Raw genomic sequence first — 27,331 nt, 5'->3', positions numbered from 1 at the left:
AAAAATGCCCGGGCAGTTTTCTTCTGTGCAGCTAAAAATGAGGCTTGGGTAAGAAAAACAAAGTTCTGATACTGTGAAACTGTTAAAGAAACACCAAGCCTTTTCAGTGCTGCTGAGTAGATTTTTAGTCTGTTGGTTCAGTTTAATGTTGCCTGTGTTTAGAATTTAGGTGCGTGAATGGAGAAGAAGCGTGCACTTTACCAAAGAGGATGAAATCTGCTGAAGGTGCCAATACACGCATTGATTTTCCCATTAGATTCCACGCAGATACTATTCATGTGCTAAGAACCGATCCCTCAAAATTTCAGATTGCACTTATATGATTTTAAAGTGACTCTGTAGTGAGTGGCCAACCAATTAGCTTCTGGCCAGTCCAACAGTCCAACACTATTCTTACGAATGTTTGGCTAAAGATTATCAATGTGGCAGTAAATACAGAAACTTTTTTTTTTTTTTTTTTTTGTCAGGACAGTTGCCTCTTTAGTGTGCTTGCAGTTGTTCTATACCTAATGGCTGGCTAAAACACCCAGTATCAGCTGTTTCAGCAGACCAATGTATCATGTTTATGGGTATGGATTATTGTTCACTTGTCAGCAGGTTTGTTTTTGGTTTTACCTCATTTGCTGCCAGCCCGAACCCTGAAAGGATAACATATTAACTTGGCATCTATCTGTATGTGCCTTTACAAGCACTCTGTTCTGCTGACCACAGCTTCATTCAGCATGTCCTGGAAATTGTGTGTGTGTGTGTGTGTGTGTGTGTGTGTGTGTGTGTGTGTGTGTGTGTGTGTGTGCGCTAACAAGCATGCAGCTAATTTTGTCAGATCTGACAATGTCAGAAACACCTGATCTGCATATGCTTCTGGGTCTGTGGCTAAAGGTGTGTATGATGATCTGCAGATCTCATAGACTATGAATGCATTTTGCAGGAACGGATATTTTGCAGATACTGATCTTTTGAATGTGTACAACCTTGTGTGCAGCATCTTGCAAAGATTTTTATCTGATGAGGAGTTCAGCTCAATAGAATAGACTGTGTAGGTATGGCTCTCATACTACATGAAGGGGGTAAAATTGGTCTGTGATCTTTCATTAATCTTTCAAGTGTGTACACACCAGGGCTGTGGAGTTGGAGTCGATGAGTCTGAGTTGGAGTCGGTGGTTTCATAAACTGAGTCGGAGTTGGAGTCGGAAGATTTTTGTACCGACTCCACAGCCCTGGTACACACCATAAGTTATGATAGCCAAAATGATTATTCATAATTAGGACTGGTGAATGAGATACAGGTAATTCTGGGTTGATACAGGATTATGCAAATAGATGCAGCTTAAAAATACACCAATTGAATAAAACCAAGGTGGTATTCGATTGGTCCATTTTCAAGCTCCATAAATGTGCATAAAAAAAATTTGCTTAATCCTTTATCTTGAAATTATTTACGTTTCATTGACCATCCTTCTTCTGCACCTGTCATGTCTTGCCAAGTACCACCTGGGTGGGACTATAAATCACGATAAAAATAGGTAGTTCTGTTCCACCCCTGAAAGCTACAACAAGACAATTTCCAAGAAGTGGGGTTTTTGTATGAACAGTTTCTCTATTTATTTAGTCTTTATTCAAAAAATCCTCAAAGTTGCAGACAGAGCGTATGGATACAAGTTCAGAGTTCCAATTCTTATGAAAAGACTGCCTGCCACATGTTTCACGGCCAAAAGCCACTTTCTCAGAGGCAAACTGTATACAAACATCAGCTGTGAACCAATGGCAATAATACCCGCAATCTGTGTTCTATAAAGAAACTGTGTTCAGCGATGATTCCCTGCGTGCATGGACTACTTTTCCTGTAGTCCATGCACGCATGGAATCGTTCTGAACACTGGAATCGTCGCTGATTGCGGACCATCTCTAGTCAGAACACCTGATCTACCTAATTGTGTGTCAGTATTTTAGGAAGTATAAGGCCTTGATCACATTATAAATCGTTGGCACAGTCGCAGGTGCTGAGCAATTTTGAAAGCGCTTTTCTACGGGCTTTCAGAGGGATTTTCGATTAGAGAAGTGATTTTCTAGTGCATTAGTCAGGAAGTGAACTCTTTGCCCCGGAAATGAACAATTACATGTATTTATTCATTATGCTTGGGAAATCACTTTTCAATTCGTTTTTTCAAGCGCTTAGCAATTTCCCTATCCTTTCTATTGCATCGGAAACGCTTTGATAATGGTGCAGGAGCTGCATTTGTGATTTGTATAGAAAGCTCATCACTTATGTGAGAACACTCACAGCTAACATTGCGCAAGTGCTTTTAAGGCAAATTTGTTTTTTTTGTTTTTTATAAATAGCCAGTTCTTAAAAATAATGTAAAAAGCTTATAGTGTGAACAAGCCCCTTAGAGTATCAGTATGATTGCAAGGCTTGTAGCATTACTAATAAAGGGTCAGCAATCGCTTCTTCCATACTCTGTTCAGATGTATTGAAATGAATACTGAACATTAAGGCTGCTTACACACCAAGACGTTACAGGCGCACGTTAGTGCGCCTGTAACGCTCCCCCAACGCACAGCAATGTAACACAAGTGGGCTGTTCACACAGCCCACGTTGCGTTACATGTAACGCTGCACGTTCTCCGCAAACTGCAGCATGCTACGGCGTTGGAGCGGCTATAGCCACGTTAGACTGCTTGCACATGCGCAGTGGGGGGCGGAGAGGAGGCGGGGAGAGCCAGCTACAGTAGCCGCGCACATGGCTACTTAATATTCACTGCACTGGCGGGCGCTGATTGGCCGGCGGGACCACGTGATGCTGAGTGTCTCGCTCCGCATCACGTGGACCCGCTGGCCAATCAGCGCCACTCTGGGAGACATTATAGGAATCGAGCCGCCTAGCGCGGCTCACTCTACCGTTGGCTCTTGCAGCACCATACGTTGTGTTAGGTGCACGTTATGCGACCTTAACGTAGCACCTAACGCAACGTCTTGGTGTGCAAGTAGCCTTAGGCCTCTTTCACAGTGGGACGTTCAAGTTGCACGTTATAAAAATTTATAACGCAGACTAACGCACAGCAATACAAAGTCTGTGCGACATTCACAGTGCACACGTTGCGTTGTGTGTAACGTGTAGCAATATTTAGAAAGTGCTGTATGCTGTGCGTTTAGCAAAACATTTGCTGCGTTGTGTGTTGCACATGCTCAGTAATGTGTATTTGGGGGGGGGGGGTGTTATGTAACGCATGTGCAGTTTTTGTTCCATCAGTATGCAACGTTCAATTTCATAACCTACATGCGCTGCGTTAGGGGCACGTTGTGCCACTTTAACGTTGCATCAAACGCAACGTCCCAATGAGAAAGAGGCCTACTGATGTATTCCATTATTTTTACAATATATGTGCCGAGACTTTCTACGAATATGTAATATATATGGTTAGTCCATTTTGGTGATTTTGCAAAGCTTTATCAGTTTTCATATGACAAAACATTGCAGTATCTATATACCCAGAGGCATCATCTGTAACACAGAAACGAATAGACCAAATTTTATCTTACCTATTTAGTTATGTCAGTTCAAGAAGTAAGTCAGTCTTCTATGTGCAGCCTAATGGTGCTCCTACACAGTACAATAAAAACGTTCAATTTTTCCCATTTATTTAACCAAAATGATTGAATCGAAAAGTTGCCAGAACAGTCAGACAACCAATATATTTCCTTGTTAGGGAAATATAAAATATAGATTAGCCATGTAAAGTTGTCACTTTAATTGTTCATTTTTTTTTTAAACAGAACCATTAGTAATGAGTATAAAAATATGAAATGCTAAACCTTGGTTTGTTTTTCCCCCAGATCTAATCCAGTGCACAAATGAAATGAACGTTAATATACCACATCTTGCTGATACCCTTTTTGAGCGGACTGCCAATGGGAGCTGGGTTGTAGTGTTCAAAGCCCTAATCACAACACACCACCTAATGATGTATGGTAATGAGGTAAGATGTGATAAAATCCGGCATTTTTTGCAAATGCATAAATTTTTATTTTTTTTTTTTTTTTTTGCATAGGTGGCCATAGACTAATTGCCACCACTTTTGACTATCACCTAGATCCTTCTCAGATCAAATCTGCTTGGACAGGGATATAATCCTTCCACACACTGTATACACTGCCTGCCTGGACCCTTCAGGTTCCCCCTCTCATCTATGTGCTCCCCAGGCCCGAGTGTTGGCAGCAGAGCTTACTCACTTGTCCTCTGGCGAGCTCATCCTGTGTCTTGTGTTTTCTCTCCATCGCTGCCGGGGGCTCCTCCCTGCGTCTCTGCATCGCTGCCGGGGGCTCCTCCCTGCGTCTCTGCATCGCTGCCGGGGGCTCCTCCCTGCGTCTCTGCATCGCTGCCGGGGGCTCCTCCCTGCGTCTCTGCATCGCTGCCGGGGGCTCCTCCCTGCGTCTCTGCATCGCTGCCGGGGGCTCCTCCCTGCGTCTCTGCATCGCTGCCGGGGACTCCTCCCTGCGTCTCTGCATCGCTGCCGGGGGCTCCTCCCGGCGTCTCTGCATCGCTGCCGGGGGCTCCTCCCGGCGTCTCTGCATCGCTGCCGGGGGCTCCTCCCGGCGTCTCTGCATCGCTGCCGGGGGCTCCTCCCGGCGTCTCTGCATCGCTGCCGGGGGCTCCTCCCGGCGTCTCTGCATCGCTGCCAGGGGCTCCTCCCTGAGTACCCTGGCAGCGATGGAGAGAAGACACAGGAAGAGCGCACAGGCAGATGTGATCCTAAAATCTGCTGCCAACACTCTTATCACACATCTATCATCCGGAAGTCAACTGTCACTATCGCTACACTCCCGACTTGCCACTGATTGAGTGATACATTTTGTCTTGGATGATCGACAGATTTAAATGATTTTGGGTGTAAATTAATCGGGCATTGTTTGCGGCTTCAATTTCTAGCCGATTTGATCAGCGATCGAATCTGCTGGATATTGACAGAAAAATAATCAATAGAGGAAGTTAAATGGTGGTGAAAACCTATCGGCTCAAAAACAGATGCTTTTCCCTAATCTGCACAAAGAGAAATATTGGCTAAACTTTGGCTTGTATTACCGTAATTTCTAGATGTGTTGCAACTGATAAAACAGAGCTGGGAACCTTCCAGAAACAGCACAAGCAGCAGGACAGTGTGGCACGAGACATAGGCTGGGGACAGAGGCCCGTAGCGCAGCATCCGTAGCAGCCACCCCATGAGGCAAAAAGTCGGGATAATAAAATTGCACCCTGCAGAAAGAAAACACAGAGACAACAGGAGCCCAAATGGTGCAGTATGTCACAGTACCAGAAGTATGTAAAATATGCAAATGTATTATACTCACAAAGGTGGGTTGCAGAAGGGCAACCGACCACTAGAAGCAGGTGGAGATGTATAACCCCGACTCCACTCGGGTGACCAGACGGAGCTGGTGATGGTAGCACTCTTGATAAAAAGCAAACCTCAAATGACCTAAATTGGTCAAAGCGGGTTGATTTCCCCCCCCCCCCCTCCAAAAGTAGGGGGAAGGCACAAGGTAAAGGGGGAAGAGGCGCCCACAGCAGATAAAATCAGGGCTGTGGAGTCGGGCAATTTTGGGTGCCTGGAGTCGGAGTCTGGAAAAAATGCACCGACTCCTAATGAATTTGTAACTGTAATAAAAATAGAAAATATGATAAAAGGTTCTATTTCTCAGATAAGTCATTAAAATAATGTATATATATACAGTAATAGCTGTGCTTAGTCCACAAAAATGAAATAAACCAATCAAAATTAGTTACTTGTGCTGCTTCAATAAAGCAGTCCCCGTATTTTTAAGGTCAGATATACATATCTGATTGTGACTGTATATATGATGTGTACACAGGAATTTCTTATATCTATATATCTATATCTATATATATATATATATCTATCTATCTATCTATCTATCTATCTATCTATCTATATATCTATATCTATATATATACACTTAATAACATCTATGCTGTAAGAATAAAGCCTGATGTGTAGCTGTGTCACTAATAGAGATGGTCAACGAGATGGAAATAATTGTGCATTGATGCTGATTTATGCAAATGTATGCACTCCCTTTGCTGATGAAATCAAATAATTTGATATGTTGTTAAAATTTGGTTTGGTGACTACAAATTAAAGGGTAACTGAGACGGATAAAAAGTAAAGTTTTTTTTTTTGTTTTTTTTTTTTTTTTTTTTTTTTTATACATACCTGGGGCTTCCTTCCGCCCCCTTCACGCTAATCGGTCCCTCGCTGTCCTCCACCACCCGGATCTTCTGCTATGAGTCCTGGTAATTCAGCCAGTCAGCGCTGTCCGGCCGCATGCCGCTCCCACAGCCAGGAACATTCTGCACCTGCGCAATAGTGCTGCACAGGTGTAGTATGCTCCTGGTGGCGGAGTGTGTGCATGCACACTACGCCCGACTGGCTCAAGTACCTGGACTCATAGCAGAAGATCCAGGTGGTGGAGGAGGACAACGAGGGATTGATTATCCTGAAGGCGGCTGGAGGAAGCCCCAGGTATGTATAAAACTTTAATTTCATCTGTCTCAGGTTTACTTTGTTACACAGTAGTACTATACTCTACATATGCACTCCCCACAGAGCTGCAGGGAATCCACTTGAACACGGAGGTGTTGTCTGTTTACAATCTCCTCATTCCCCTGTAGAGTACCTGCACATCATTCTTACATGTACCCACACTTACATTGCCTAGGGCCTGATAGATGTTCTTTGTTCCGGTTTGTACCTTTTACAAGTACTCTTACCAAGGACTAGTTTTAGTCTAAAGGGAATAAATATAGTAAGTAGTCTGCATATCCTTCTCACTTCAGTTATCTTGTAAAATTCCTAAGCGTTGGCAGTTAAGAGATGAATTTCATGTTGCATACTTTTAATCAACAAAATTGTAATATGCAAATTAGAGGAGTCGGAGTCGGTGGAATCCTAAACGGAGGAGTCTGAGTCGGTGGATTTTTGGACCGACTCCACAGCCCTGGCATACATTTGCATACATTATTTGCATAATCCTGCATAAACTTGGAATAATTTTCACCTCATTGACCATCTTACCAGGACCAGGGTTTGCATCCTGGCTACCTGTTCAGTAAGAAGTCTTTAGCCAAGACTTCCTAACACTGCAGGGTGGCCCCTTGAGCGCGCTCTTAGTGGCTGCCGCTCTTGAGCGCTTTTGAGTCCAAAAGGAGAAAAGCGCTATACAAATGTTAGGATTCTTATTAGGATCTGTGTGAAAGTGGGAAAGAAAAAATACTTGCCTATTAATAGTCCTGACTTGTGTAAATTTATAGGCTTGCTGATTATTTCAGCTCCAGTGTTTCTCCAGGATGCAGGGTTGTATGGTATAAACCCACTGTCCTAACGATTTGATCCACTGAGAATGCTGTGCACATTGAACACAGAGGTGTTGTCTGTTTACAATCTCCTCCTTCCCCTGCAGAGTACCTGCACATCATTCTTACATGTACCCACACTTACATTGCCTAGGGCCTGATAGATGTTCTTTGTTCCGGTTTGTACCTTTTACAAGTACTCTTACCAAGGACTAGTTTTAGTCTAAAGGGAATAAATCTAGTAGTCTACATATCCTTCTCACTTCAGTTGTCTTGTAAAATTCCTAAGCGTTAGCAGTTAAGAGACGAATTTCATGTTACATACTTTTAATCAACAAAATTGTAATATGCAAATTAGAGGAGTCGGAGTCAGTGGAATCCTAAACTGAGGAGTCTGAGTCGGAGGATTTTTGGACCGACTCCACAGCCCTGGATAAAATACGTTAAAAACAAAATGAAAAAAGTGAGGTGGCTTACCTCAAGACAAATTTACGTATTAATAGAATTTTATTGCATTGGCAATGCGTTTCGTGGGTGCATACCCACTTCCTCAGGCCAAATAGCAGTGCCTAATAGTGCTTGTAGCCACAAATAAGGAGCCCATGAGGCAGAGAGGAGGCCTGGCGGCAGCTAACTGGACACACACTAAAGGAGAGAGAGAGATTAGCCAGGAGTGACAGAGACCAGGTGACAGCTGGCAAAAGCTAAAAAGACGCCAGGCCAGATCCAAGCCTAGTGCAGAGAGACTCTATTGAGGCTGATGAGTTCATACTCATTTATAGAGCATTGTGACTTTATTAAGCCACAGACTGTAATCAGAGTAGTAGTCAGCAAAAAGACGAAAAGAGACAGAATTCAGTGGTGATTGTCTGAGGAAAAGTGGCAGTTGACTGAATTGTATCCTCTGATGAAGGTGGTGTGATTAGGATCTGCCTGTCTGATATACCCTTAAAGAAACAGTAACATTTTGATGATAAACAGTTCATTTCTGCAATATAGCACTGTATTGCCCAAGAAACAGACTGTGCCCAGGTTACAGCCCAGTTATTTAACTGTCGCCAGAGAGTGAGTGGCCTCTGTCAAGCCTCTCAGTTAATGTGTGAGGTCATCCGCCAGTGGTTAGTGTGATTCAGAGACAAGTGCCTGTCAGAATTTGTCAGCTTCTCAGCTTATGTTAAAGTATCCCGACAAGCAAAGTGAATATGCAGTGATTAATGCTCTGCCAGAGTGCAAGGCCTGTGAAGAGAAAAGGAAAGTTTGAGTTAAAAGTTGAATTTAAGAAGTTTGTCAGTTAAATATAACAGGAACGCGTAGATATGTGACAACGCGTATTTTTGTACACGTTACGGTCCGCAACAGCGCTAATTGCAGTAGGGAATGCGTCCAATAATAAGCATGGCGGCCGGCCGACTGGTGAGTCGTCAAAAACGAAACTAAGTGACAGCGGGGGACCGGAGGATTCTAGAGCGGCTCCGAGGGCACAGGACTGCTGCAGGGGGCTGGTAATAGCCCTAGGTAAGTGAAAATCTTTACCCCACGTTCAGTTAAGGTTCCCTTTAACAACGAGGAGATTTTGTAGTGGAGTTTCTATGCACCTTGAGCATAAAAAGAGTTGGAGTTAAAGAATTGCAACTACTACTAAAAAGAAGTAGTCAACCGGAGCCTGTTATCTATGTGTTACATCTACTTCAGCTGGAATATCATCTAGTGAGGAATCTAAGTGATAGAGAGGAGTAGTCAAACAGATTGTTATCCAAGTGTTGCAATTGCATAAGCTGGAGCTTCATTTAGTGTGAAATCTAAACAGCATAAAGAAAGAGTTGTCTTGCCAAAGAAATATAGTGGTGCTGTACCAGGGTGCATTAGTTTGTTTTGTTTCTTTTTAATTTCTTTTTATTTCTTTGATCCCTTATTGGTTTATTTGGTTATTTTTATTATTGGGGGCCACAGTATAGAAAGAAAGATAGTCTGAGAAATCCTCTGAGCCAAAGAGTGGAAGTCATTTCAGTGCCATAAACTAAAAAGTGAAAGTTGCTTCAGTACCATAAAGAAAGAGAAACTCTCTTAATACCTAAGGCCCCGTTCACATTACAAACGCAGACGGCCACGCGTGCGGAACGCAACGCATGCGAACGCACGCCATCCGCGTTTGTATGTGTTGCGTGGCTGATCCCATCACTGAAAAGTGAATGGGACAGCCACGCGTTTTGGCAAAAAATGCGTGCAGCATGCGTTCCCGGACCGCACAGGTCCGGAACGCATGCAGTGTGAACATCAGACAGTGCACTGTCTGATGTCGTGCGTGTCGGCCACCTGCACGCGTTTCCAAAACGCGGCTGGAAACACGTGCAGTGTGAACGGGGCCTAAGGTTTTGCTGAGCAATATAGCTTGGACTTGGTAACAAGGGACAGAGACTGCTTAGAACTGAAGTTGCTCAGTAGATTTGTTTCTGCCCAAGCCCATATACACCAACATATGGTACTGTGATGAACAAGTGTTGTATTGAGTAGTGGTTGATTGTAAAAAAAAAAATAGAACTGTTGTAGCTCATTGATTTGTAAGAAGTAGTGTAAGTAACCTGAATTTTCCCCACAATCCTTCAGGGCAAGGTGAGATGTCGCCCCTCCCAGACGCAGGAACAGACAGCACTTCCCCTATAAGGGCTCTTTCACATTAGGGCAGATTTTCTGCGTTTCAACGCAAAGGGTAAAGTTTGCGTTACCCAAGGTGAAATGAAAGTCCATAGACTTTCATTCTAGCTTTCACATGTAACGCAGCCTTTTTGTGCGTTGCGTTACACTGCACCCAGGCACAGTTTTTCGGCCGACGCTAGCTTTATGCGTTACAATGTTAGTCAATGTAAAACGCACACTATGCGCGTTTTTAATCCGTTAACGCAGGCAATCAGTCCCAGAATGCAACAGAGGAACAATGTAGAAAGTTGAAAACTAAAAGAAAAAAAAATTACCTGCGTTTTTCTATGTGCAGTAACGCATTGAAAACGGATTAAAAACGCACACTCACTGCAGTGCAACGCATATCAAAACGCATACAACAAAACGTATGCTTTGAGCGTTCTCCAACACAAGCTCTGATGTGAAAGAGCCCTAAAAGAATTAAATGGTTAGTCCACCCTCAGTGCTGTTTGTTCCTGCGTCCAGGCAGGTCGGCATATCCCCTTGGGATTGAGCCTGTGTGCTGGGCTGCAGGTGTCAGTTCCTAGGGCGGCTGAGACGGCGGTACTGAGGCCGTCTAGCCTTCACCCCACACTGGATGTTTTTCTGTGGGGTTGCCTACCTTTCTCTGCCGAAGGTGGTGGAGCAAGAGTGGAGGACACAGCTTACTTTGCCGCTTACGGAGGGGTCGGAGCGGGAGAAGACCGGACACGGGCGCGCCATTTGCGGGCTCGCATGGCGGAGAAGTGTCCGTGGTGCTTCCGGATGCGTAGTTTCCGGCGGGTATGCCGGAGGCTGCATTTTAAACCAATCTGTCACTTCTGGTTCCGGCTCTGGTCCCGCCTTGGGTGACGTCCGTAGGCGGAAGTATTAAGGTGAGCGTTTTGCAGGCTGGCGGTGGCGTTATTATTACTCTGCAGCGGACAGACTGCAGTCTTTGTGCAGGATATCTCGGCTGATGATGTCTGCTTCAGAAAAGACTGAGGGTAATCCAGCCGCTCAGAAGGTGAGACAAGGAGTCTCTTTCTGGGGTATGTTTGCCATTTGATTATTAGGGGCTCTTTTGTTGCTGATGACATTGTATGTGTATATTTCAGGCTAAAGCAACAGAAGCAGGGAGACCTCCTCCTATTTACAAAAGATGCCCTGTATGCAATGTGAAGTTGCCATTGCCATATGCCAAAACTTTGTCAGCAATGTACAGAAAAGATTTTGGGGGAGCAATTGGGTCCTTTGGTGCAGGAGACCTTGCAAGCCTTTAGGGAGGAGATCAATTCCTCTTTGGCTTCGTTTAAATCTTCCTTAGCGGGGGCGGTTGCTTCTACATCTCAAAGTACTATATCTGTGAATCCTGTGACTGAGGATCAGGAACAGGTAGAGGCTAATGGGAGTTCGAATGAATCAGATTCTAAAGAGGTGGAAATCGATACTCCTTCCCGCTTTAGGTTTCGGGTGGAAGATACCGAAGCTCGGATTGCGGCAGACCTTGGAATTAAACAGTGAAGCTACTGTTGCCTTATCCCTTCATGATCAGTTATATAAAGGGATGGAGGAAAAACAAGGCCTTTCTTTTCCTGTGCATAGTACTATCAGACAGACTATTCTGAAGGAATGGAGTGATCCAGAGAAAAGGCTTTTTATTTCTAAAGCTTTGAAACGCAGGTTTCCTTTTTTAGGTGAAGATTCAGCCCTGTGGGATAAATGCCCAAAATTGGATACCCCTTTTTCACAGGTATCAAAACAGGGTGATCTGGCATTTGAGGATCTAGGTGATCTTAAGGATCCTTTAGACAAGAAAATTGACACTTATCTTAAAAGAACATGGGAAGCGAATGCCGCTACATTTAGGCCGGCAATAGCCTCAACCTGTGTTGCTAGAACCTTGGAGTTGTGGATAAATCAACTCAAGGCAAATATTCTGGCAGAAGCATCAATGGAACAATTAATGGAATCAATTACGATTCTTAATAAAGCTGCTAATTATTTAGCGGATGCGTCTGCAGAAACTATAAGGTTTACAGCCAGGTCTACTGCTCTAGTGAATGTATCACGCAGAGCATTATGGCTGAAGACTTGGGATGGTAATTTAGCATCCAAGAATAGACTATGTGGAGTGCCTTTTACAGGTGATTTGTTATTTGGTCCAGATTTAGATCTGGCTTTGGAAAGAACTTCTAATAAAAAGAAAACGTTTCCAAAAAAGTAGAAAGTGTCCAATAGGAAATATTTTCGTAAGCCAGGAGCAAACCAAAAAGAATCCTCAAAGGACCAGAGAGGAAATAAAAGATGTTTTTTTGACAAGTCCAAAAGAGGAGGATTTAGGTCTAAGCCATCAGAGGGTCAGTCAAAATCACAATGACTTGTATCTGGTGGTCGGGGGAAGGCTAAAGTATTTTTACCACACTTGGTCAAGGGTGGTAAAAAGTCTGTTTATTCGACAGACAATCAGATTTGGGTACCAAATCAAGTTTGCCATGCCCCCTCCGTCAAGATTTGTAATTTCGAAACCTCCAAAAGATCCAGATCTGGTTCCAGAGATTGTGGACATTCTAGACAGCATGTTAAAACAAAAGGTAATCTGCAGGGTTCTGTACAAGGAACAAAGGCAAGGATTTTATTCAACTATATTTCTAGTAAAAAAGCAATCAGGAAAGTTTCGCCTGATTTTAAATCTAAAGAAATTAAACCCGTTTATCAGAAAGAAGAAGTTTCGCATTGAGTGAATTTTTTTCCATAAAGGATCTGCTATTTCCAGAAGCGTTCATGGTCTCCTTGGACCTCAGAGACGCTTATTGGCATGTTCCAATTCACAAACGATCCCAGAAATTCTTAAGGTTTGCTATTCAAATAGGCGGAGTATTGATGCAGTTTCAATTCCTATGCCTCCCATTTGGGATCACTTCCGCTCCAAGAATGTTCACAAAAATTCTGGGGGAAGTTTTGATACCCTTAAGAGAAAGGTCGATCATGGTAATTCCATATTTAGACGACCGATTAATAATGGGAAATTCAGTGGCAGAAGTGAACGATCATTTGCACATGGTGTCAGATCATCTTCAATCACTAGGATGGATCATAAATCAGGAAAAATCATGTCTAGTGCCAAGTCAAAAAATGTTGTTTTTGGGCATGGAAATAGATTCGGTAGATCAAAGCTTCTATCTTCCCGTCGAAAAGGGGAAGAAATTAAAAAATGCAATTCAAATCCTTCAAAAGGAATGGCGACCTTCATCATTAAGACTGATATCTCAGGTATTGGGATTGATGTCATAAACAATGGTGGCGGTCCCATGGGCACTAGCGCATCTAAGAAAACTTCAGAATTTTCTATTGGAAAGTTGGGATGGGCAGCCTCGAAGCCTGGACTTCAGAGTGTCCATTCCAAACCCGGTAAGGTTGTCACTTCAATGGTGGTTGGAGGATTCCAATCTTCTGAAGGGCAATCTTTGGAAATTTCCGACCGAGAAAGTTCTAACCACGGACGCAAGTTCGTGGGGATGGGGGGCTCATGTGGACCATGCAGCGTTCCAGGGCAAATGGTCAAAACAGGAGTCTCAGAGCTCTTCGATCTGGAGAGAATTGAAAGCTGTGGAATTAGCACTGATTCAAGCAAAATCCATCCTATTCAGAAAACATGTCTTAATTCAGTCAGACAATGTTACAACAGTAGCGTTTGTAAACAAACAGGGCGGCACGAAATCCCTGTTATTACAGAAAGTTGCGGAACAGATCTTATTCTGGGCAGAAGAGAATGTGTTGTCCTTGAGAGCATTTCATCTCAAAGGCACATTGAATATGGACGCGGACAAACTGAGCAGGAACAAGATTCTGGCCTCAGAGTGGTCATTGAACAAAGATGTGTTCCTGATGATCACAGAGAAATGGGGAATTCCGTCTGTGGATCTTCTAGCATCTCAGGAGACTGCACAGACGCAAAAGTTTTTTTCATTGAACCCAAGGGACAATGCTATAGGGATAAATGCATTCAACTTCCAGTGGGACTTTCCCTTGATTTACGTCTTTCCTCCCCTAAACATGATTCCGGCAGTACTAGGAAAGTGGAGAAAGAATCGCGGACGAATGATTCTGGTAGCACCTGTGTGGCCAAGGAGATCTTGGTTTGCAATGATGAAAAAATTCACGGTAGAGCAACCATGGTCGCTGCCTCTCAGACCAGATCTATTAGTTCAGGGAAACCTTTGGCATCCACATCCAGATCGGCTGAGTCTGGCTGTGTGGATCCTGAGCTAGTCTGGTTGAGAGGTCTGGGTGTATCGGATAAGGCGGCCTCAACATTAATTGGGAGTCGAAAAGAAGTTACAAGAAAGGTTTATTTGAAGTACTGGAAAACTTTCCATTTCTGGCTGAAAAAGTCTAAGTTTGATAGTATTTCGATCCCGGCAGTTCTGGATTTTCTCCAGGAAGGTTGGGAAAAGAATGTATCTGTCAGTACTCTCAGGGTACAGATGGCAGCACTTACCGCCTTTTCAGGGGTTCCTATTTCTACCTCTCCTTTAATTGTAAGATTTATGAAAGCAGTTTCAAGGAAACTTCCAGTTTTTAGACAATATGTATCCCCTTGGGATCTATCTATAGTCTTGCAGAGTTTGGTTAAAGCTCCATTTGAACCTCTAGAGAATTGTTCCCTCAAAATGCTTACATTCAAGGTTGTATTCTTGGTAGCTATTACTACAGCTAGGAGAGTCAGCGAAATTCAGTCCTTGTCGACAAAGTCCTTATTTTCAAGACTTTCAGGACAGATTAGTGCTTCAAACAGACCCAAAATTCTGTCCTAAAGTAATGTCAAAGTTTCATAGGTCACAAGATATTGGCCTCAATTCACGAAGATCATGCTAGAGATAAGGCAAGAGAAAACTTACCTCCACACGTGAGAGAGTTATCTTACCTCTTCATTCCTTAAGTTACCTCTCCTGTAGTTAATTTACCTCCTCTGTAGTTATTTTCACATGCAGCTAATTAACAGCTTGTCTTTAACTCTGGAGTTATTTTAAGGATTGGAGAGTTAATTTAAAGACAGAAGAGTTAACTTTAGGCTTGCCTGAGGTAAAATGTTTCCTGAATACTACATGCCTTATCACCATGGTAACAACTCTAGAAGAGTTATTAAAGACAGGAGATAAGTTTAGTGAATTGAGGCCATTGTGTTGCCAACTTTTTGTGGGAATCCAAAATGTGAGAGAGCAGAATTTCCATTCTTTGGATGTTAGAAGATGTGTGTTAGAGTATCTAGCTAGAACTGCTGAGATAAGGAAGTCAGATGCATTGTTTGTTTTGCATTCAGGCAGAAATTCAGGTCAGGCTGCTTCAAAGTCTACTATTGCGAACTGGATTAAGTTAGCAATTTTGGAGGCTTATAGGGTTATGAATCTAGACCCTCCAGCCTCTTTTAAGGCGCATTCAACTAGAGCTATGGCAGCTTCATGGGCAAATAGTGCAGGAGCATCACCTGAACAGATATGCAAGGTGGCAACGTGGTCAACATTTTCTACGTTTATTCGTCACTATCGAATTGATGCATTGTCTGCTCACGACCAAGCGTTTGGAAGGAAGATTCTCCAAGCGGTGGTCCCACCCTAAGGTTATATTACTTGTTTATCGTCTCACCTTGCCCTGAAGGATTGTGGGGGAAAAGCAGAGTTAGTACCTGCTAACGATGTTTTCAACAATCCTTCAGGGCAACGATCCCACCCTGGTGTTGTTGTCTTGTCAGATAGTGGCACTGATTGTGGGTTAGTGGATTGTTCACCTGTCGGGTACTTGTCTAAACGCACTGAGGGTGGACTAACCATTTAATTCTTTTATAGGGGAAGTGCTGTCTGTTCCTGCGTCTGGGAGGGGCGACGTCTCACCTTGCCCTGAAGGATTGTTGTAAACCTCGTTAGCAGGTACTAACTCTGCTTTTCATTCCGCAGCTTTTACCGGTGCACCGGCTGTGAAGAGGAGAAGATTTAACTGACCTGTAATGTGAAAAGAATATATATTTGTGTTGAGAGTTACTGGTTGAGAAGTTACCGGTTGACAATTGTTTTAGGTCACAAATACATTCTTGATATTTGCATTTAAGTCAGTGTCTGGTGGATTCCTCTGTCGGGGCGGAGCAAAACTCTAATCAGGTTACACTATTCCTGGTGCCCAAATTACCACTGTAAGAAAGAACGGCACCCCTTTAGCCAGCGGGTGCTGGATCCCCGGAAACTGTAATCCACAAAGAAAAGTATGGATCTGCACACAGGCTTAATGGAAGAACAGTGTAATACTCAATTGTCCCATCACACACGTGCAATCTTCTGACCGCACACCGACGATTGTTTCGGCACTAGGGGTCCCCTTTGTCAAGGCTAGTACAGACGTGTGTGACGGGACAATAAAGTATTACACTGTCCCTGCATAAGCCTGTGTGCTGATCCATACTTTTCTTTGCAAATTACCACTGTCCTTTTTGAGGGTGTGCGCTTTTGGTTTGGGAAATATGTAACTGCTTTTGCAGAATAGTGGATGGTCCGGAGGTTCTGATCATCAAGCTGCCATGCCTTGTGGCAATATGACTGTTAATAGCAGTGCTTGATACACCAATAGAGATGTTGTCTGGGTTTTCCTGCCTGTAGTTAAAAAATAAATAAATATATAATTCTGTAGTTCCAAGATGACCACTAGTAATTTGATTATGATTATTGCTATAATTATGTGAGGACCAGTATTTTATACAACACTACACCATAAATTGGTATATTATGCAACAGATCTGTTGTAAACTGGTAAGGATTGTAAATTACAAATACAAGGCAATCAGAAAAGTATGACACAGGAAGAGGGAAGGGGGCATGCCATTTAAAGCTAACAGTCCTATTGAGTGTATTTGTTCAATATTAATTCAATATTGTCTTTTTTTTTTTTTTTCCCAGCGATTCATTCAGTATCTTGCATCCAGAAATACATTATTTAATCTCAACAACTTCCTAGATAAAGGTGCTATGCAGGGTAAGCTGACTGTTTGTTTAAAATCTCACGTAAATAAATGTTATGTTTATCCATGTTGACTGTTAAAATTTTCTCAGTCTTATGTTGCTTTTACATATCATTTTGTAGGTTATGATATGTCAACTTTCATAAGGCGGTACAGCAGATACTTAAATGAAAAAGCACTTTCCTACAGACTTGTCGCTGTAGACTTTACCAAAATGAAAAGAGGGTAGGTTAACCACATCATGGCATTTGTTTCGAGCGAGGCTGCATATGGTTGCTGCTTGTTTCTGTAATCGGTTTCTCTTCTTGTATAACAGGATAGATGGGGTGATGAGAACTATGGCCACAGAAAAGCTGTTAAAAACACTTCCTATCATTCAAAACCAACTGGATGCTTTACTAGATTTTGATGTAGGTATAAAACATTTTGCATTTTATCTCATGTATGGATGTTCAAGAAGCTTGAGGAATATATGTGTTACCCATAACTGTAAATAAAGAAATTAGGCCTGGAACTCACTAGCAGCGCTTCTCTAAGTATTTGTGATTTCTTTAGTTAAACTAAAGAACTAAACTAAAGAAAGACCTGAAGAAACTTGCACTATTTGTGATTTGATAGTGGTTTTTGCCAATGTAATGCTATAGGTGATTTTTTTTTTTTTTATTGGAACTTGCCTCCCTCAGGTGGGATCACACACATAGCATTACATTAGCAAAAGCTTTTCAAATCACAAGCACTTAGAAAAGTGCTGCTAGTGGGTCCCAGGCTTAGATAAATCCTGTATTTAGCAAAATCTGGCACACAGTCCTGGCGTCATGATGGTGAGAGAGCAGGAGAGTGTGTAATATTTCAGGCCCAGAAGTGAAAGCCTGTTGTACTTTGTTCAGCAAGTACAGGATATATAACAGATATGGTTGTTGACACAGTGCCTTGCGCAAGTTATTCTAACCAATTCTCCCATTATTTTACTGAATAATACATCCTATATTTAGTTTGACCTTTTAGTTTGAAAAAAGTTACTAAATGCCACACAGGCAATGCATAGACTAGATTAGCATAATGACTTTAGATGGTTATGGACTTGCTAGTAATTACAACTTGAATGCAAATTAGCTGTAGCTTGGAATTGAGCCAATCAAAACCAGTTCCAAGCTGCATAAAATTTGCATGCAAACCAGAATTATTAACATTGAAGGATTTGGGGGGCAGCAATGGAAGGGAGCGCATTAAAGTGAACCTAAGTTGAGAGTGATCTGAAGGCTGCTATATTTACTTCCTTTTAAACAATACTAGTTTCCTTGCTGTCCTGCTGATGCTCTGCCTATAATAATTATAGCCATAGACCATGAACGAACATGCAGCAGATCAAGCGTTTCTGACCTTATTGTCAGACCTGACAAGATTAGATGTATGCTTGTTTCTGGTGTTATTCAGACACTACTGCAGCCAAATAGATCAGCAGGTCTGCCAGACAACTGGTACTGTTTAAAAAGAAAATAAATATGGCAACCTCCATATCATTCTCACCTCTGGTTCACTTTAAGGCTACTCAAACCACACATACAAAAAATGCGCGTTTCCTGTTTTTGTTAATTTACATTTGCACTTCATGTAATGCATGTCAATGGCATTAAATTTGACTTGCAGATTTTCTAATCCTAATTTACCACAGAAAAAGAAAGTGGCCTACATGTGTGTTTTTTTTTTTTTCCCTCGCACTGGATATGCAAATCGCATTGAATACAAGTAAATGTAAATGCAAAAATTTGGCTGTAATATTAATTAGATACAATTTCAGGTAAATTAACTTCATTGGTATGCATGGAAAAATCAGAATGTAAAAAATCCCAAAACGCAGAATCGCAGATACGTAAAAATGCATCAAACCAGCCGAAAATTGCAGGGCTAAGGGTGAAGACAGCCTAATGGCCCTTTTTACGCTCATACTCTGAAAAGCTGTACAGTGTGGTAGACCTTACATACCCTTTGCATGGACCCTTCCACCCATGGCTGCTGCGTGTCTGTGCTATGCAGTAGTGGTGTTGCATGCATTTTTGCAGACAAGACCGCAAAATTACCATTTATCAAACAAATGCCACACCTCTGCAACAGACTTTTTATATGTGAACCTCCTATTACTGTCCAACAAGTAAGTAAGTAGCCATCCTCCTCCTTCACAGCCTATTCCTTCTAACCATGAATTGGAATTAAATGTTTGAGAAATTAAGGCTATATACATTCCCCCCCCCCCCCCCCCCCCCCATTTGGCATTTAGTGATCATTGTTTTGAGGCCTTGATTCATTTTTTTACTGTTGCTTTTAGAAACCACTGCGATTCTGTTTCACGTTTTCAGTGGTTGCTAAGAATCGCACATTCTTCTATCACACTGTTGTAAGTCTTGTTGATTCTGATCTATTATTTTGCTTCTGCTATACCTGAATTCCACCTTTTTGTTTTTCTTTTCTTTTAAGGCAAATCCAAATGAGTTGACAAATGGTGTTATAAATACAGGCTTCATGCTGCTGTTCAAGGACTCTATTCGGTTGTTTGCTGCCTACAATGAAGGTGTTATTAATTTGCTAGGTATGTGTAACTCTTTGAAGGCATAACGCCATGTTAAAACCAGAATATCTTGTTAGAAGTTCTCCACCAAGAATATTTCTGGTTATAGAGGTGTGTTATATTTATACTTAAAGTGAATTGGGGTTTGAAGTGTTTGTAAGATGACACTGCTGCTTAACTGGCTGAGCCACCCGCTGCAAAGTACCATGGTTATGTCCTAGATCCTGCCTTGTGTACCCTTGAACAAAACCTTGACTTCTTTAGAGCAGATTTCTGTCTCCCAGGTCACAGTGGAATAGCAGAGAAGTCCCACTATCAGTTTAACCATGCTTCTTCACCACTCTGAAACAACTCAACAGAGAAGAGTTTTAGGTCATTGTTTCAGTGGGCATCACAAACTTGCAGAATAAGGGCTCGTTTCCACTAGTGCGGCGTGCGTCTCGTAGACGCACGCCGGCACTGAGCGGGTGGGCGGGATCGCAGGCGATTCCCATCAGCCGTGCCATGCACGGCTATGGGAATCGCAGCCTCCGCCGCGAATTCTGTGGGGGTTTCCGGCCGAATCGCTACTGCAAGCGATTCGGCCGGCGGCGCCGTTGTCCCCTATGGCAGAGTTTCCCCGCGCGATTTGCCTGCGGGGAAACTCTGCGGATTCGCGGCCGTTTCCGCGAGAGTGGAAACGGGCCCTTAAAATTGCAAATCAGTTGTTGCATGAGAAGCAGGTTCTGCTGTACTTTATAGATTTCCCAAATTAAAGGCCCATGCACATGCTAGATTAAAGTCGACTGAGGAAGCCAATAATCCGGCGTGTTTAAAGCAACACCCTGACCGCCGCCTGGTCAGCGATCTAACATAGCGCATTAACTCGACCAAGTGAGGACTGATAGTTTTGCTCTCGCCCGCCTTCCGCATGTTATTATATCTGCGCTGCTCCATTGGGCCTCTGCCCCCTTTTTCATATAGCAACAGTCTCGGCACAGTGATGTCACCCAAGGGATCGGGTACCAATCCCCATCGAGTGACAGCCATCTAGCATGTGTGCAGGCCTTAACTCCACCAACCTTTCAAAGTATACATGTTGACAGGTTTGGTGGCCTCAGTAGTGTGTAGATAAAAAGAAATCTGAGCCGTCTCTAGCTAAAGATTTGATACTTACCCGGGGCTTCCTCCCGCCACATAAACACGTCTGAGTCCCACACCGTCCTCCCGCGGTCTGCCGTTTAGCCACAATCAGCCCTGGTAACTTGCTCAGTCGGGTCCAGTCTGGGTTTTCTGCTCTTGCGTGGAAGCCCCGGGTAAGTATCAATTTGTAGCTCGCAATGTCTCTGGTACACTTTCAGGGACGAGAACAAGCTAGCTCATTTTCAAAGAAATAAAGCTTTCTATTGGTCTTGAACCAGTGGTATAGCAATAAGGGATCCAGAGATTGCGACTGCGCCAAGGCTTCCAGAGCAGAGGGGCCCACCAGGGGCCTTTCTTCAGCTGTTGTTTTAGCTCTTCATTGATCCTATGCTGTTAATTATATTCTATGTGCTTTTAATAGTGTTGACCACTAGCAGACTGTTTCCCCTTTTTTCCTTAAACCTCTGACACTGCTTATGAACTTGGCAGGTTTTGGGGCTCCATATCAATTGTTATGAACTGACTGCTAGTGGAATCATAATATAAATCTTGCACTAGGGCCCTCAGCTATGCCACTGTTTGGAACCTAACATTTTGGTGTTGTGTAAAGCACACAGGAAAAAGATTTAAATTGAGCATATGGTTATAAACTACAAAATTAGTAGGTGCCTTCAGTGGAACTTCGTGGGAGAATGTCTTGTTTATTTCGGAGCTATGTCCTAAGAATTGGCCATTTAGTACTGCACTTTTTTTCAGGAGGAAGTTTGTTCTCTAGACCTTACAAGCAACTTTTTGGTGTTCTAGTGTGCTGGATAGCTTCATTGGCCGATCTGATTAAAGTTTGGTTTACACTATTCTCATTTCATCTTTGCTTTTTATATCTGCTCCAATCTCTGAAAACCATCAGACATACAATGTTTACTGTAGGCCATGTGTATTTTGTTATATATTTTTTTTTCATGATATGGCTCTCTTCAGACTTGGTTTCAAGTAAACCTTTCCTTCACTAATTGTATATTTTACGACCAGAACCCGAAGTCTGGCCGGCCAAACTAGAAGTGGCCGTCTCACTGCGGCCAATGTGAGAAATGAATTAGGATTCCCGGCGGCCGCCTTACTCTTTCAATGTGAGAAATGAAGCTGGCTCCTTGGTTCTGGCTCATCCCCCTGCCCACCTCCTATTCAGCTCTGACAGCCGGGGACACACGCTTGGCCACCACAGTCATTCATCGCGGCAGGAAAGCAGACTGGGAAGGCTGCAGACATTTCTTCTGCCAGCACCCATTCTGCAGGAACGAACAGCATGAATCCCTGCTTCAGTGTCGCGATGAATGAATCTGGGGGCCACGCGTGTGTCCCCGGCTGCCAGAGCTAAATAGGAGGGGGCAGGGGGAGGAGTCAGAGCCGAGGAGCTGGCTTAATTTCTCACATTGAAAGAGTAAGGCGGCCGCCGGGAATCCGGAAATCCTAATTCATTTCTCACATTGGCCGCAGTGAGAAGGCCACTTCTAGTTTTGCCCGGCCAGAACCCGAACTCTGGCCACTGGTAACAAATATAAAAAAAAATGGGCTGCTCAGCTAGTCGTTGTTCTTGATAGAGCTACAGCAGTCGGCAATCTTTCCTATTGCAGAGTTTGTTGGCATAAGAGTATTCTTCAACCTTGTTGATATATGCTCAGTGTTTTAATGCAACATAAGTAGTTACATAGTTACATAGTTACTTTGGTTGAAAAAAGACATACGTCCATCGAGTTCAACCAGTACAAAGTACAACTCCAGCCTGCTCCCTCACATATCCCTGTTGATCCAGAGGAAGGCGAAAAAACCCTTACAAGGTAAAAATTCCTTCCCGACTCCAGATGGCAATCAGATAAAATCCCTGGATCAACATCATTGGCATTACCTAGTAATTGTAGCCATGGATGTCATTCAACGCAAGGAAAGCATCTAAGCCCCCTTTAAATGCAGGTATAGAGTTTGCCATAACGACTTCCTGTGGCAATGCATTCCACATCTTAATCACTCTTACTGTAAAGAACCCTTTCCTAAATAAATGGCTAAAACGTTTTTCCTCCATGCGCAGATCATGTCCTCTAGTCCTTTGAGAAGGCCTAGGGACAAAAAGCTCATCCGCTAAGCTATTATATTGCCCTCTGATGTATTTATACATGTTAATTAGATCTCCTCTAAGGCGTCTTTTCTCTAGACTAAATAAACCCAGTTTATCTAACCTTTCTTGGTAAGTGAGACCTTCCATCCCACGTATCAATTTTGTTGCTCGTCTCTGCACCTGCTCTAAAACTGCAATATCTTTTTTGTAATGTGGTGCCCAGAACTGAATTCCATATTCCAGATGTGGCCTTACTAGAGAGTTAAACAGGGGCAATATTATGCTAGCATCTCGAGTTTTTATTTCCCTTTTAATGCATCCCAAAATTGTGTTAGCTTTAGCTGCAGCGGCTTGGCATTGAGTACGATTATTTAACTTGTTGTCGATGAGTACTCCTAAGTCCTTCTCCAAGTTTGATGTTCCCAACTGTATCCCATTTATTTTGTATGGTGTTCGACCATTGGTACGACCAAAATGCATGACTTTACATTTGTCAACATTGAATTTCATCTGCCATGTATGTGCCCATATAGCCATCCTATCCAGATCCTGTTGCAATATAACACTATCTTCCTTAGAGTTGATGATTCTGCACAATTTTGTATCATCTGCAAAAATAGCAACATTGCTCACTACTGTATCCACTAGGTCATTAATAAATAAATTGAAGAGCACTGGACCCAGTACAGACCCCTGTGGGACCCCACTGCTAACAGTCTCCCATTTTGAGTATGATCCATTGACCACAACTCTTTGTTTTCTGTCCATTAGCCAGTTCCCTATCCAAGCACACAGACTCTTCCCCAGTCCTTGCATCCTCATCTTTTGCACCAGACTTTTGTGGGGAACAGTGTCGAAGGCCTTAGCAAAGTCTAAGTATATCACATCTACAGCATTCCCAATATCCATATTAGCATTCACTACCTCATAAAAGCTGAGCATGTTAGTCAAACAGGACCTGTCTTTAGTAAACCCATGTTGATGCTGAGAAATAAGATTATTTTCTACTATGAAGTCATGTATAGTATCTCTTAGTAACCCCTCAAATAGTTTGCATACAACTGATGTTAAGCTTACAGGTCTATAATTTCCTGGATCTGATTTTTTGCCCTTCTTAAATAATGGGAAAACGTGGGCTGTACGCCAATCCACTGGGACTCTGCCAGTTGCAAGAGAGTCACAAAAGATAAGATAAAGGGGTTTATCTATAACTGAACTTAATTCCCTTAGGACCCGAGGATGCATGCCATCCGGGCCAGGTGCCTTGTCTATTTTTAATTTATTTAGTCTTGCCTTTACTTCTTCCTGCGTTAAGTATTTAATATTACAGTTAGAAGATTGAGACTCTTCCGCCTCTGTAATTAAAGTAAAGTAATCTCATAGCCCTAAACGTCTATATCTGGAACAAGAGGGTAGCAGATAACAAATTTGCACATAGACGTGCTGGGAGAAATGCAAGACGAGGCAGACAGTGTGTAGTTTTGTCCTCTTCTATTAATTTTCCTCCTGGCTCATCAGGAGATTCTGAACGTTATACTTGCACATTGAGGAATGATTGGGATGCATTCTTTATCAGAACCTCATATGCAAACTGTAGAGCTGAATATTACTATATTGGCTGTGAAACATGAGATTGTAGAACAATTTAGGATTGATTGATTAAAAATGGAAGCTATGTACTTCTGGCTGCTGTTCATTAACTGTTTTTCTTGCAATCTTGTGATCGTTTTGCTATTCTGAGTGCCTGCGCAGTAGTTGTCCTAGCATCAGGGCTGTGGAGTCGGAGTCGTGGAGTCGGAGTCGGGCAATTTTGGGTGCCTGGAGTCGGAGTCGGAGTCGGGAAAAAATGCACCGACTCCGACTCCTAATGAATTTGTAACTGTAATTAAAATAGAAAATATGATAAAATGTTCTATTTCTCAGATAATAGTCATTAAAATTATGTATATATACAGTAATAGCTGTGCTTAGTCCACAAAAATGAAATAAACCAGTCAAAATTAGTTACTTGTGCTGCTTCAATAAAGCAGTCCCCGTATTTTTAAGGTCAGATATACATATCTGATTGTGACTGTATATATGATGTGTACACAGGAATCTCTTATATATACTAAATAACATCGATGCTGTAAGAATAAAGCCAGATGTGTAGCTGTGTCACTAATAGAGATGGTCAACGAGATGGAAATAATTCTGCATTGATGCTGATTTATGCAAATGTATGCACTCCCTTTGCTGATGAAATCAAATAATGTGATATGTTATTAAAATTTGGTTTGGTGACTACAAATTAAAGGGTAACTGAAACGGATGAAAAGTAAAGTTTTATACATACCTGGGGCTTCCTCCAGCCCCCTTCAGGCTAATCAGTCCCTCGCTGTCCTCCACCACCCGGATCTTCTGCTATGAGTCCTGGTAATTCAGCCAGTCAGCGCTGTCCGGCCGCATGCCGCTCCCACAGCCAGGAACATTCTGCACCTGCGCAATAGTGCTGCACAGGTGTAGTATGCTCCTGGCGGCGGAGTGTGTGCATGCGCACTACGCCTGACTGGCTCAAGTACCTGGACTCTTAGCAGAAGATCCAGGTGGTGGAGGAGGACATACAGGGACTGATTATCCTGAAGGCGGCTGGAGGAAGCCCCAGGTATGTATAAAACTTTAATTTCATCTGTCTCAGGTTTACTTTGTTACATAGTAGTACTATACTCTACATATGCACTCCCCACAGAGCTGCAGGAATCCACTGAGAATGCTGTCCACATTGAACACAGAGGTGTTGTCTGTTTACAATCTCCTCATTCCCCTGCAGAGTACCTGCACATCATTCTTACATGTACCCACACTTACATTGCCTAGGGCCTGATAGATGTTCTTTGTTCCGGTTTGTACCTTTTACAAGTACTCTTACCAAGGACTAGTTTTAGTCTAAAGGGAATAAATATAGTAGTCTACATATCCTTCTCACTTCAGTTGTCTTGTAAAATTCCTAAGCGTTGGCAGTTAAGAGACGAATTTCATGTTACATACTTTTAATCAACAAAATTGTAATATGCAAATTAGAGGAGTCGGAGTCGTGGGGTCGGAGTCGGTGGAATCCTAAACTGAGGAGTCGGAGTCGGAGTCGGTGGATTTTTGGACCGACTCCACAGCCCTGCCTAGCATGCAACACTATCCTCGTCAAGATGCCTGGGGAGGTTGTCCCGGCATGCAACATGATCCTCGGCAGAATTTCCTGGAGGAGGGAATGGGGTGTTTGGCTTTTTAGGGGCTTCGGCCTGCAATTATATCTTTTTTTCTGACTATAAGATGCTTTTTTTTCTTCCCCAAAACTGGGGGTAAAAAGTTGGTGCATTTTTTAGTGAGAATATACAGTGAAAAGTAGTAGTGCTTAGTGAAAGCACTTACCATTCCAGCTGGTGCGCTCCTCTCCGTCTTTGTCACTACATGGTCCTGTCCTGCCACTCTGCACATGCTCCTCTCCTCCTCCGTCTGCAGTTGCTGTCACTTTACATGTTCTAGTCCTCCGTACTTCCTGGTTAGTTGTACTCTCACTACCCCCAGGTCACGCATGACGTGTGGTGCATATGGGCGCTGGGGTCATGCAGTAGGAGGGCACCACTGACCAGGAAGTAAGGAAGACTGGAGCATGTTGATTGGCAGGTGGCTGCAGTGTATAGCTGCAGCAGATGGAGGAGTGTGTGTGGAGCGGCAGGACTCGGGCATGTAGTGACGGAGAGGAGCGCGACTGATGGATCAGGTGAGAGCTTCCACTGAAGTTGTAGGGTAGTTAGTGTAGCTGGGGGGGGGGGGGGGGAGAAGCAGGGGTTAGTGTGGTACAGTTTCCTTGGTTGGGCAGCAGTGGTTAGTGCAGTGCAGTGAACTGGTGAGGCAGCAGGGGTTTAAGTAGTGTAGCTTAGACAGACAGCTGGGGGGGGGGGGGGGGGGTTTAAAGGTCTACAAGATGTCCCTGCACCATAGATGCATTGGGTTTAGTATATTTTTTTCCCTGATTTTTTTTTTTTTTGTCCTATGGTCGAGTGTCTTATGGTCTAAAAAATAGATGAAAAGTTTTTTTTTGTTTTTTTTGCTTTTTTTTTTGTTTTGTTTTTTTTTAGTTTTTAAAAGACAAACAGGATTTCCTATTAAAATGTAATGTTAATTTTTGTGCAAGCATGATCAGTTTTTAGTTTGGTTCTGCATTAAACTTTATCTATGAGCATTGCTAGCCCAATGACCTTGTGCCTTACATAGTTTTATTATTATTATTGTAAACTAATGGTTATGGTATGTAGGTGAATATTAGTGAAATGGGTTGATGGGGAATATTATGTTTTCATAGTGAAAGTGTCTGAAGTTGGAGGTTTTTTGTTTGGATTGAATAATTTGCGATGATATGAAAGATTTATTCGGATTCCTTAAAGAGAACCCGAGGCAGGTATTTTAAATCTTAAGAAACCAGAGGCATGTCCTGTGCTTAATGCCATGCCTCTGGGTCTTGCTATGGT

General features: G+C 42.9%; 1 protein-coding gene across 2 annotated transcripts in view; it reads left to right on the top strand.

Annotated features, from left to right (window-relative positions):
* LOC137529141 (phosphatidylinositol-binding clathrin assembly protein-like) overlaps positions 1-27,331 on the top strand; it is a 113,228-nt gene that overhangs the window by 28,881 nt on the left and 57,016 nt on the right. For both annotated transcript variants that reach the window (XM_068251153.1, XM_068251155.1), the window contains exons 2-6: positions 3,836-3,978; positions 16,970-17,045; positions 17,154-17,256; positions 17,348-17,441; positions 19,504-19,615. In XM_068251153.1, the coding sequence (XP_068107254.1) occupies positions 3,836-3,978; positions 16,970-17,045; positions 17,154-17,256; positions 17,348-17,441; positions 19,504-19,615 (528 nt within the window). The remainder of the gene's footprint in view (positions 1-3,835; positions 3,979-16,969; positions 17,046-17,153; positions 17,257-17,347; positions 17,442-19,503; positions 19,616-27,331) is intronic.

The sequence above is a fragment of the Hyperolius riggenbachi genome, chromosome 8 (assembly GCF_040937935.1).
Source record: "Hyperolius riggenbachi isolate aHypRig1 chromosome 8, aHypRig1.pri, whole genome shotgun sequence".
In the NCBI taxonomy this organism is placed as follows: domain Eukaryota; kingdom Metazoa; phylum Chordata; class Amphibia; order Anura; family Hyperoliidae; genus Hyperolius; species Hyperolius riggenbachi.
The sequence above is the reverse complement of the archived record's forward strand: the minus strand, read 5'-3'. Positions and strand labels throughout refer to the sequence as shown.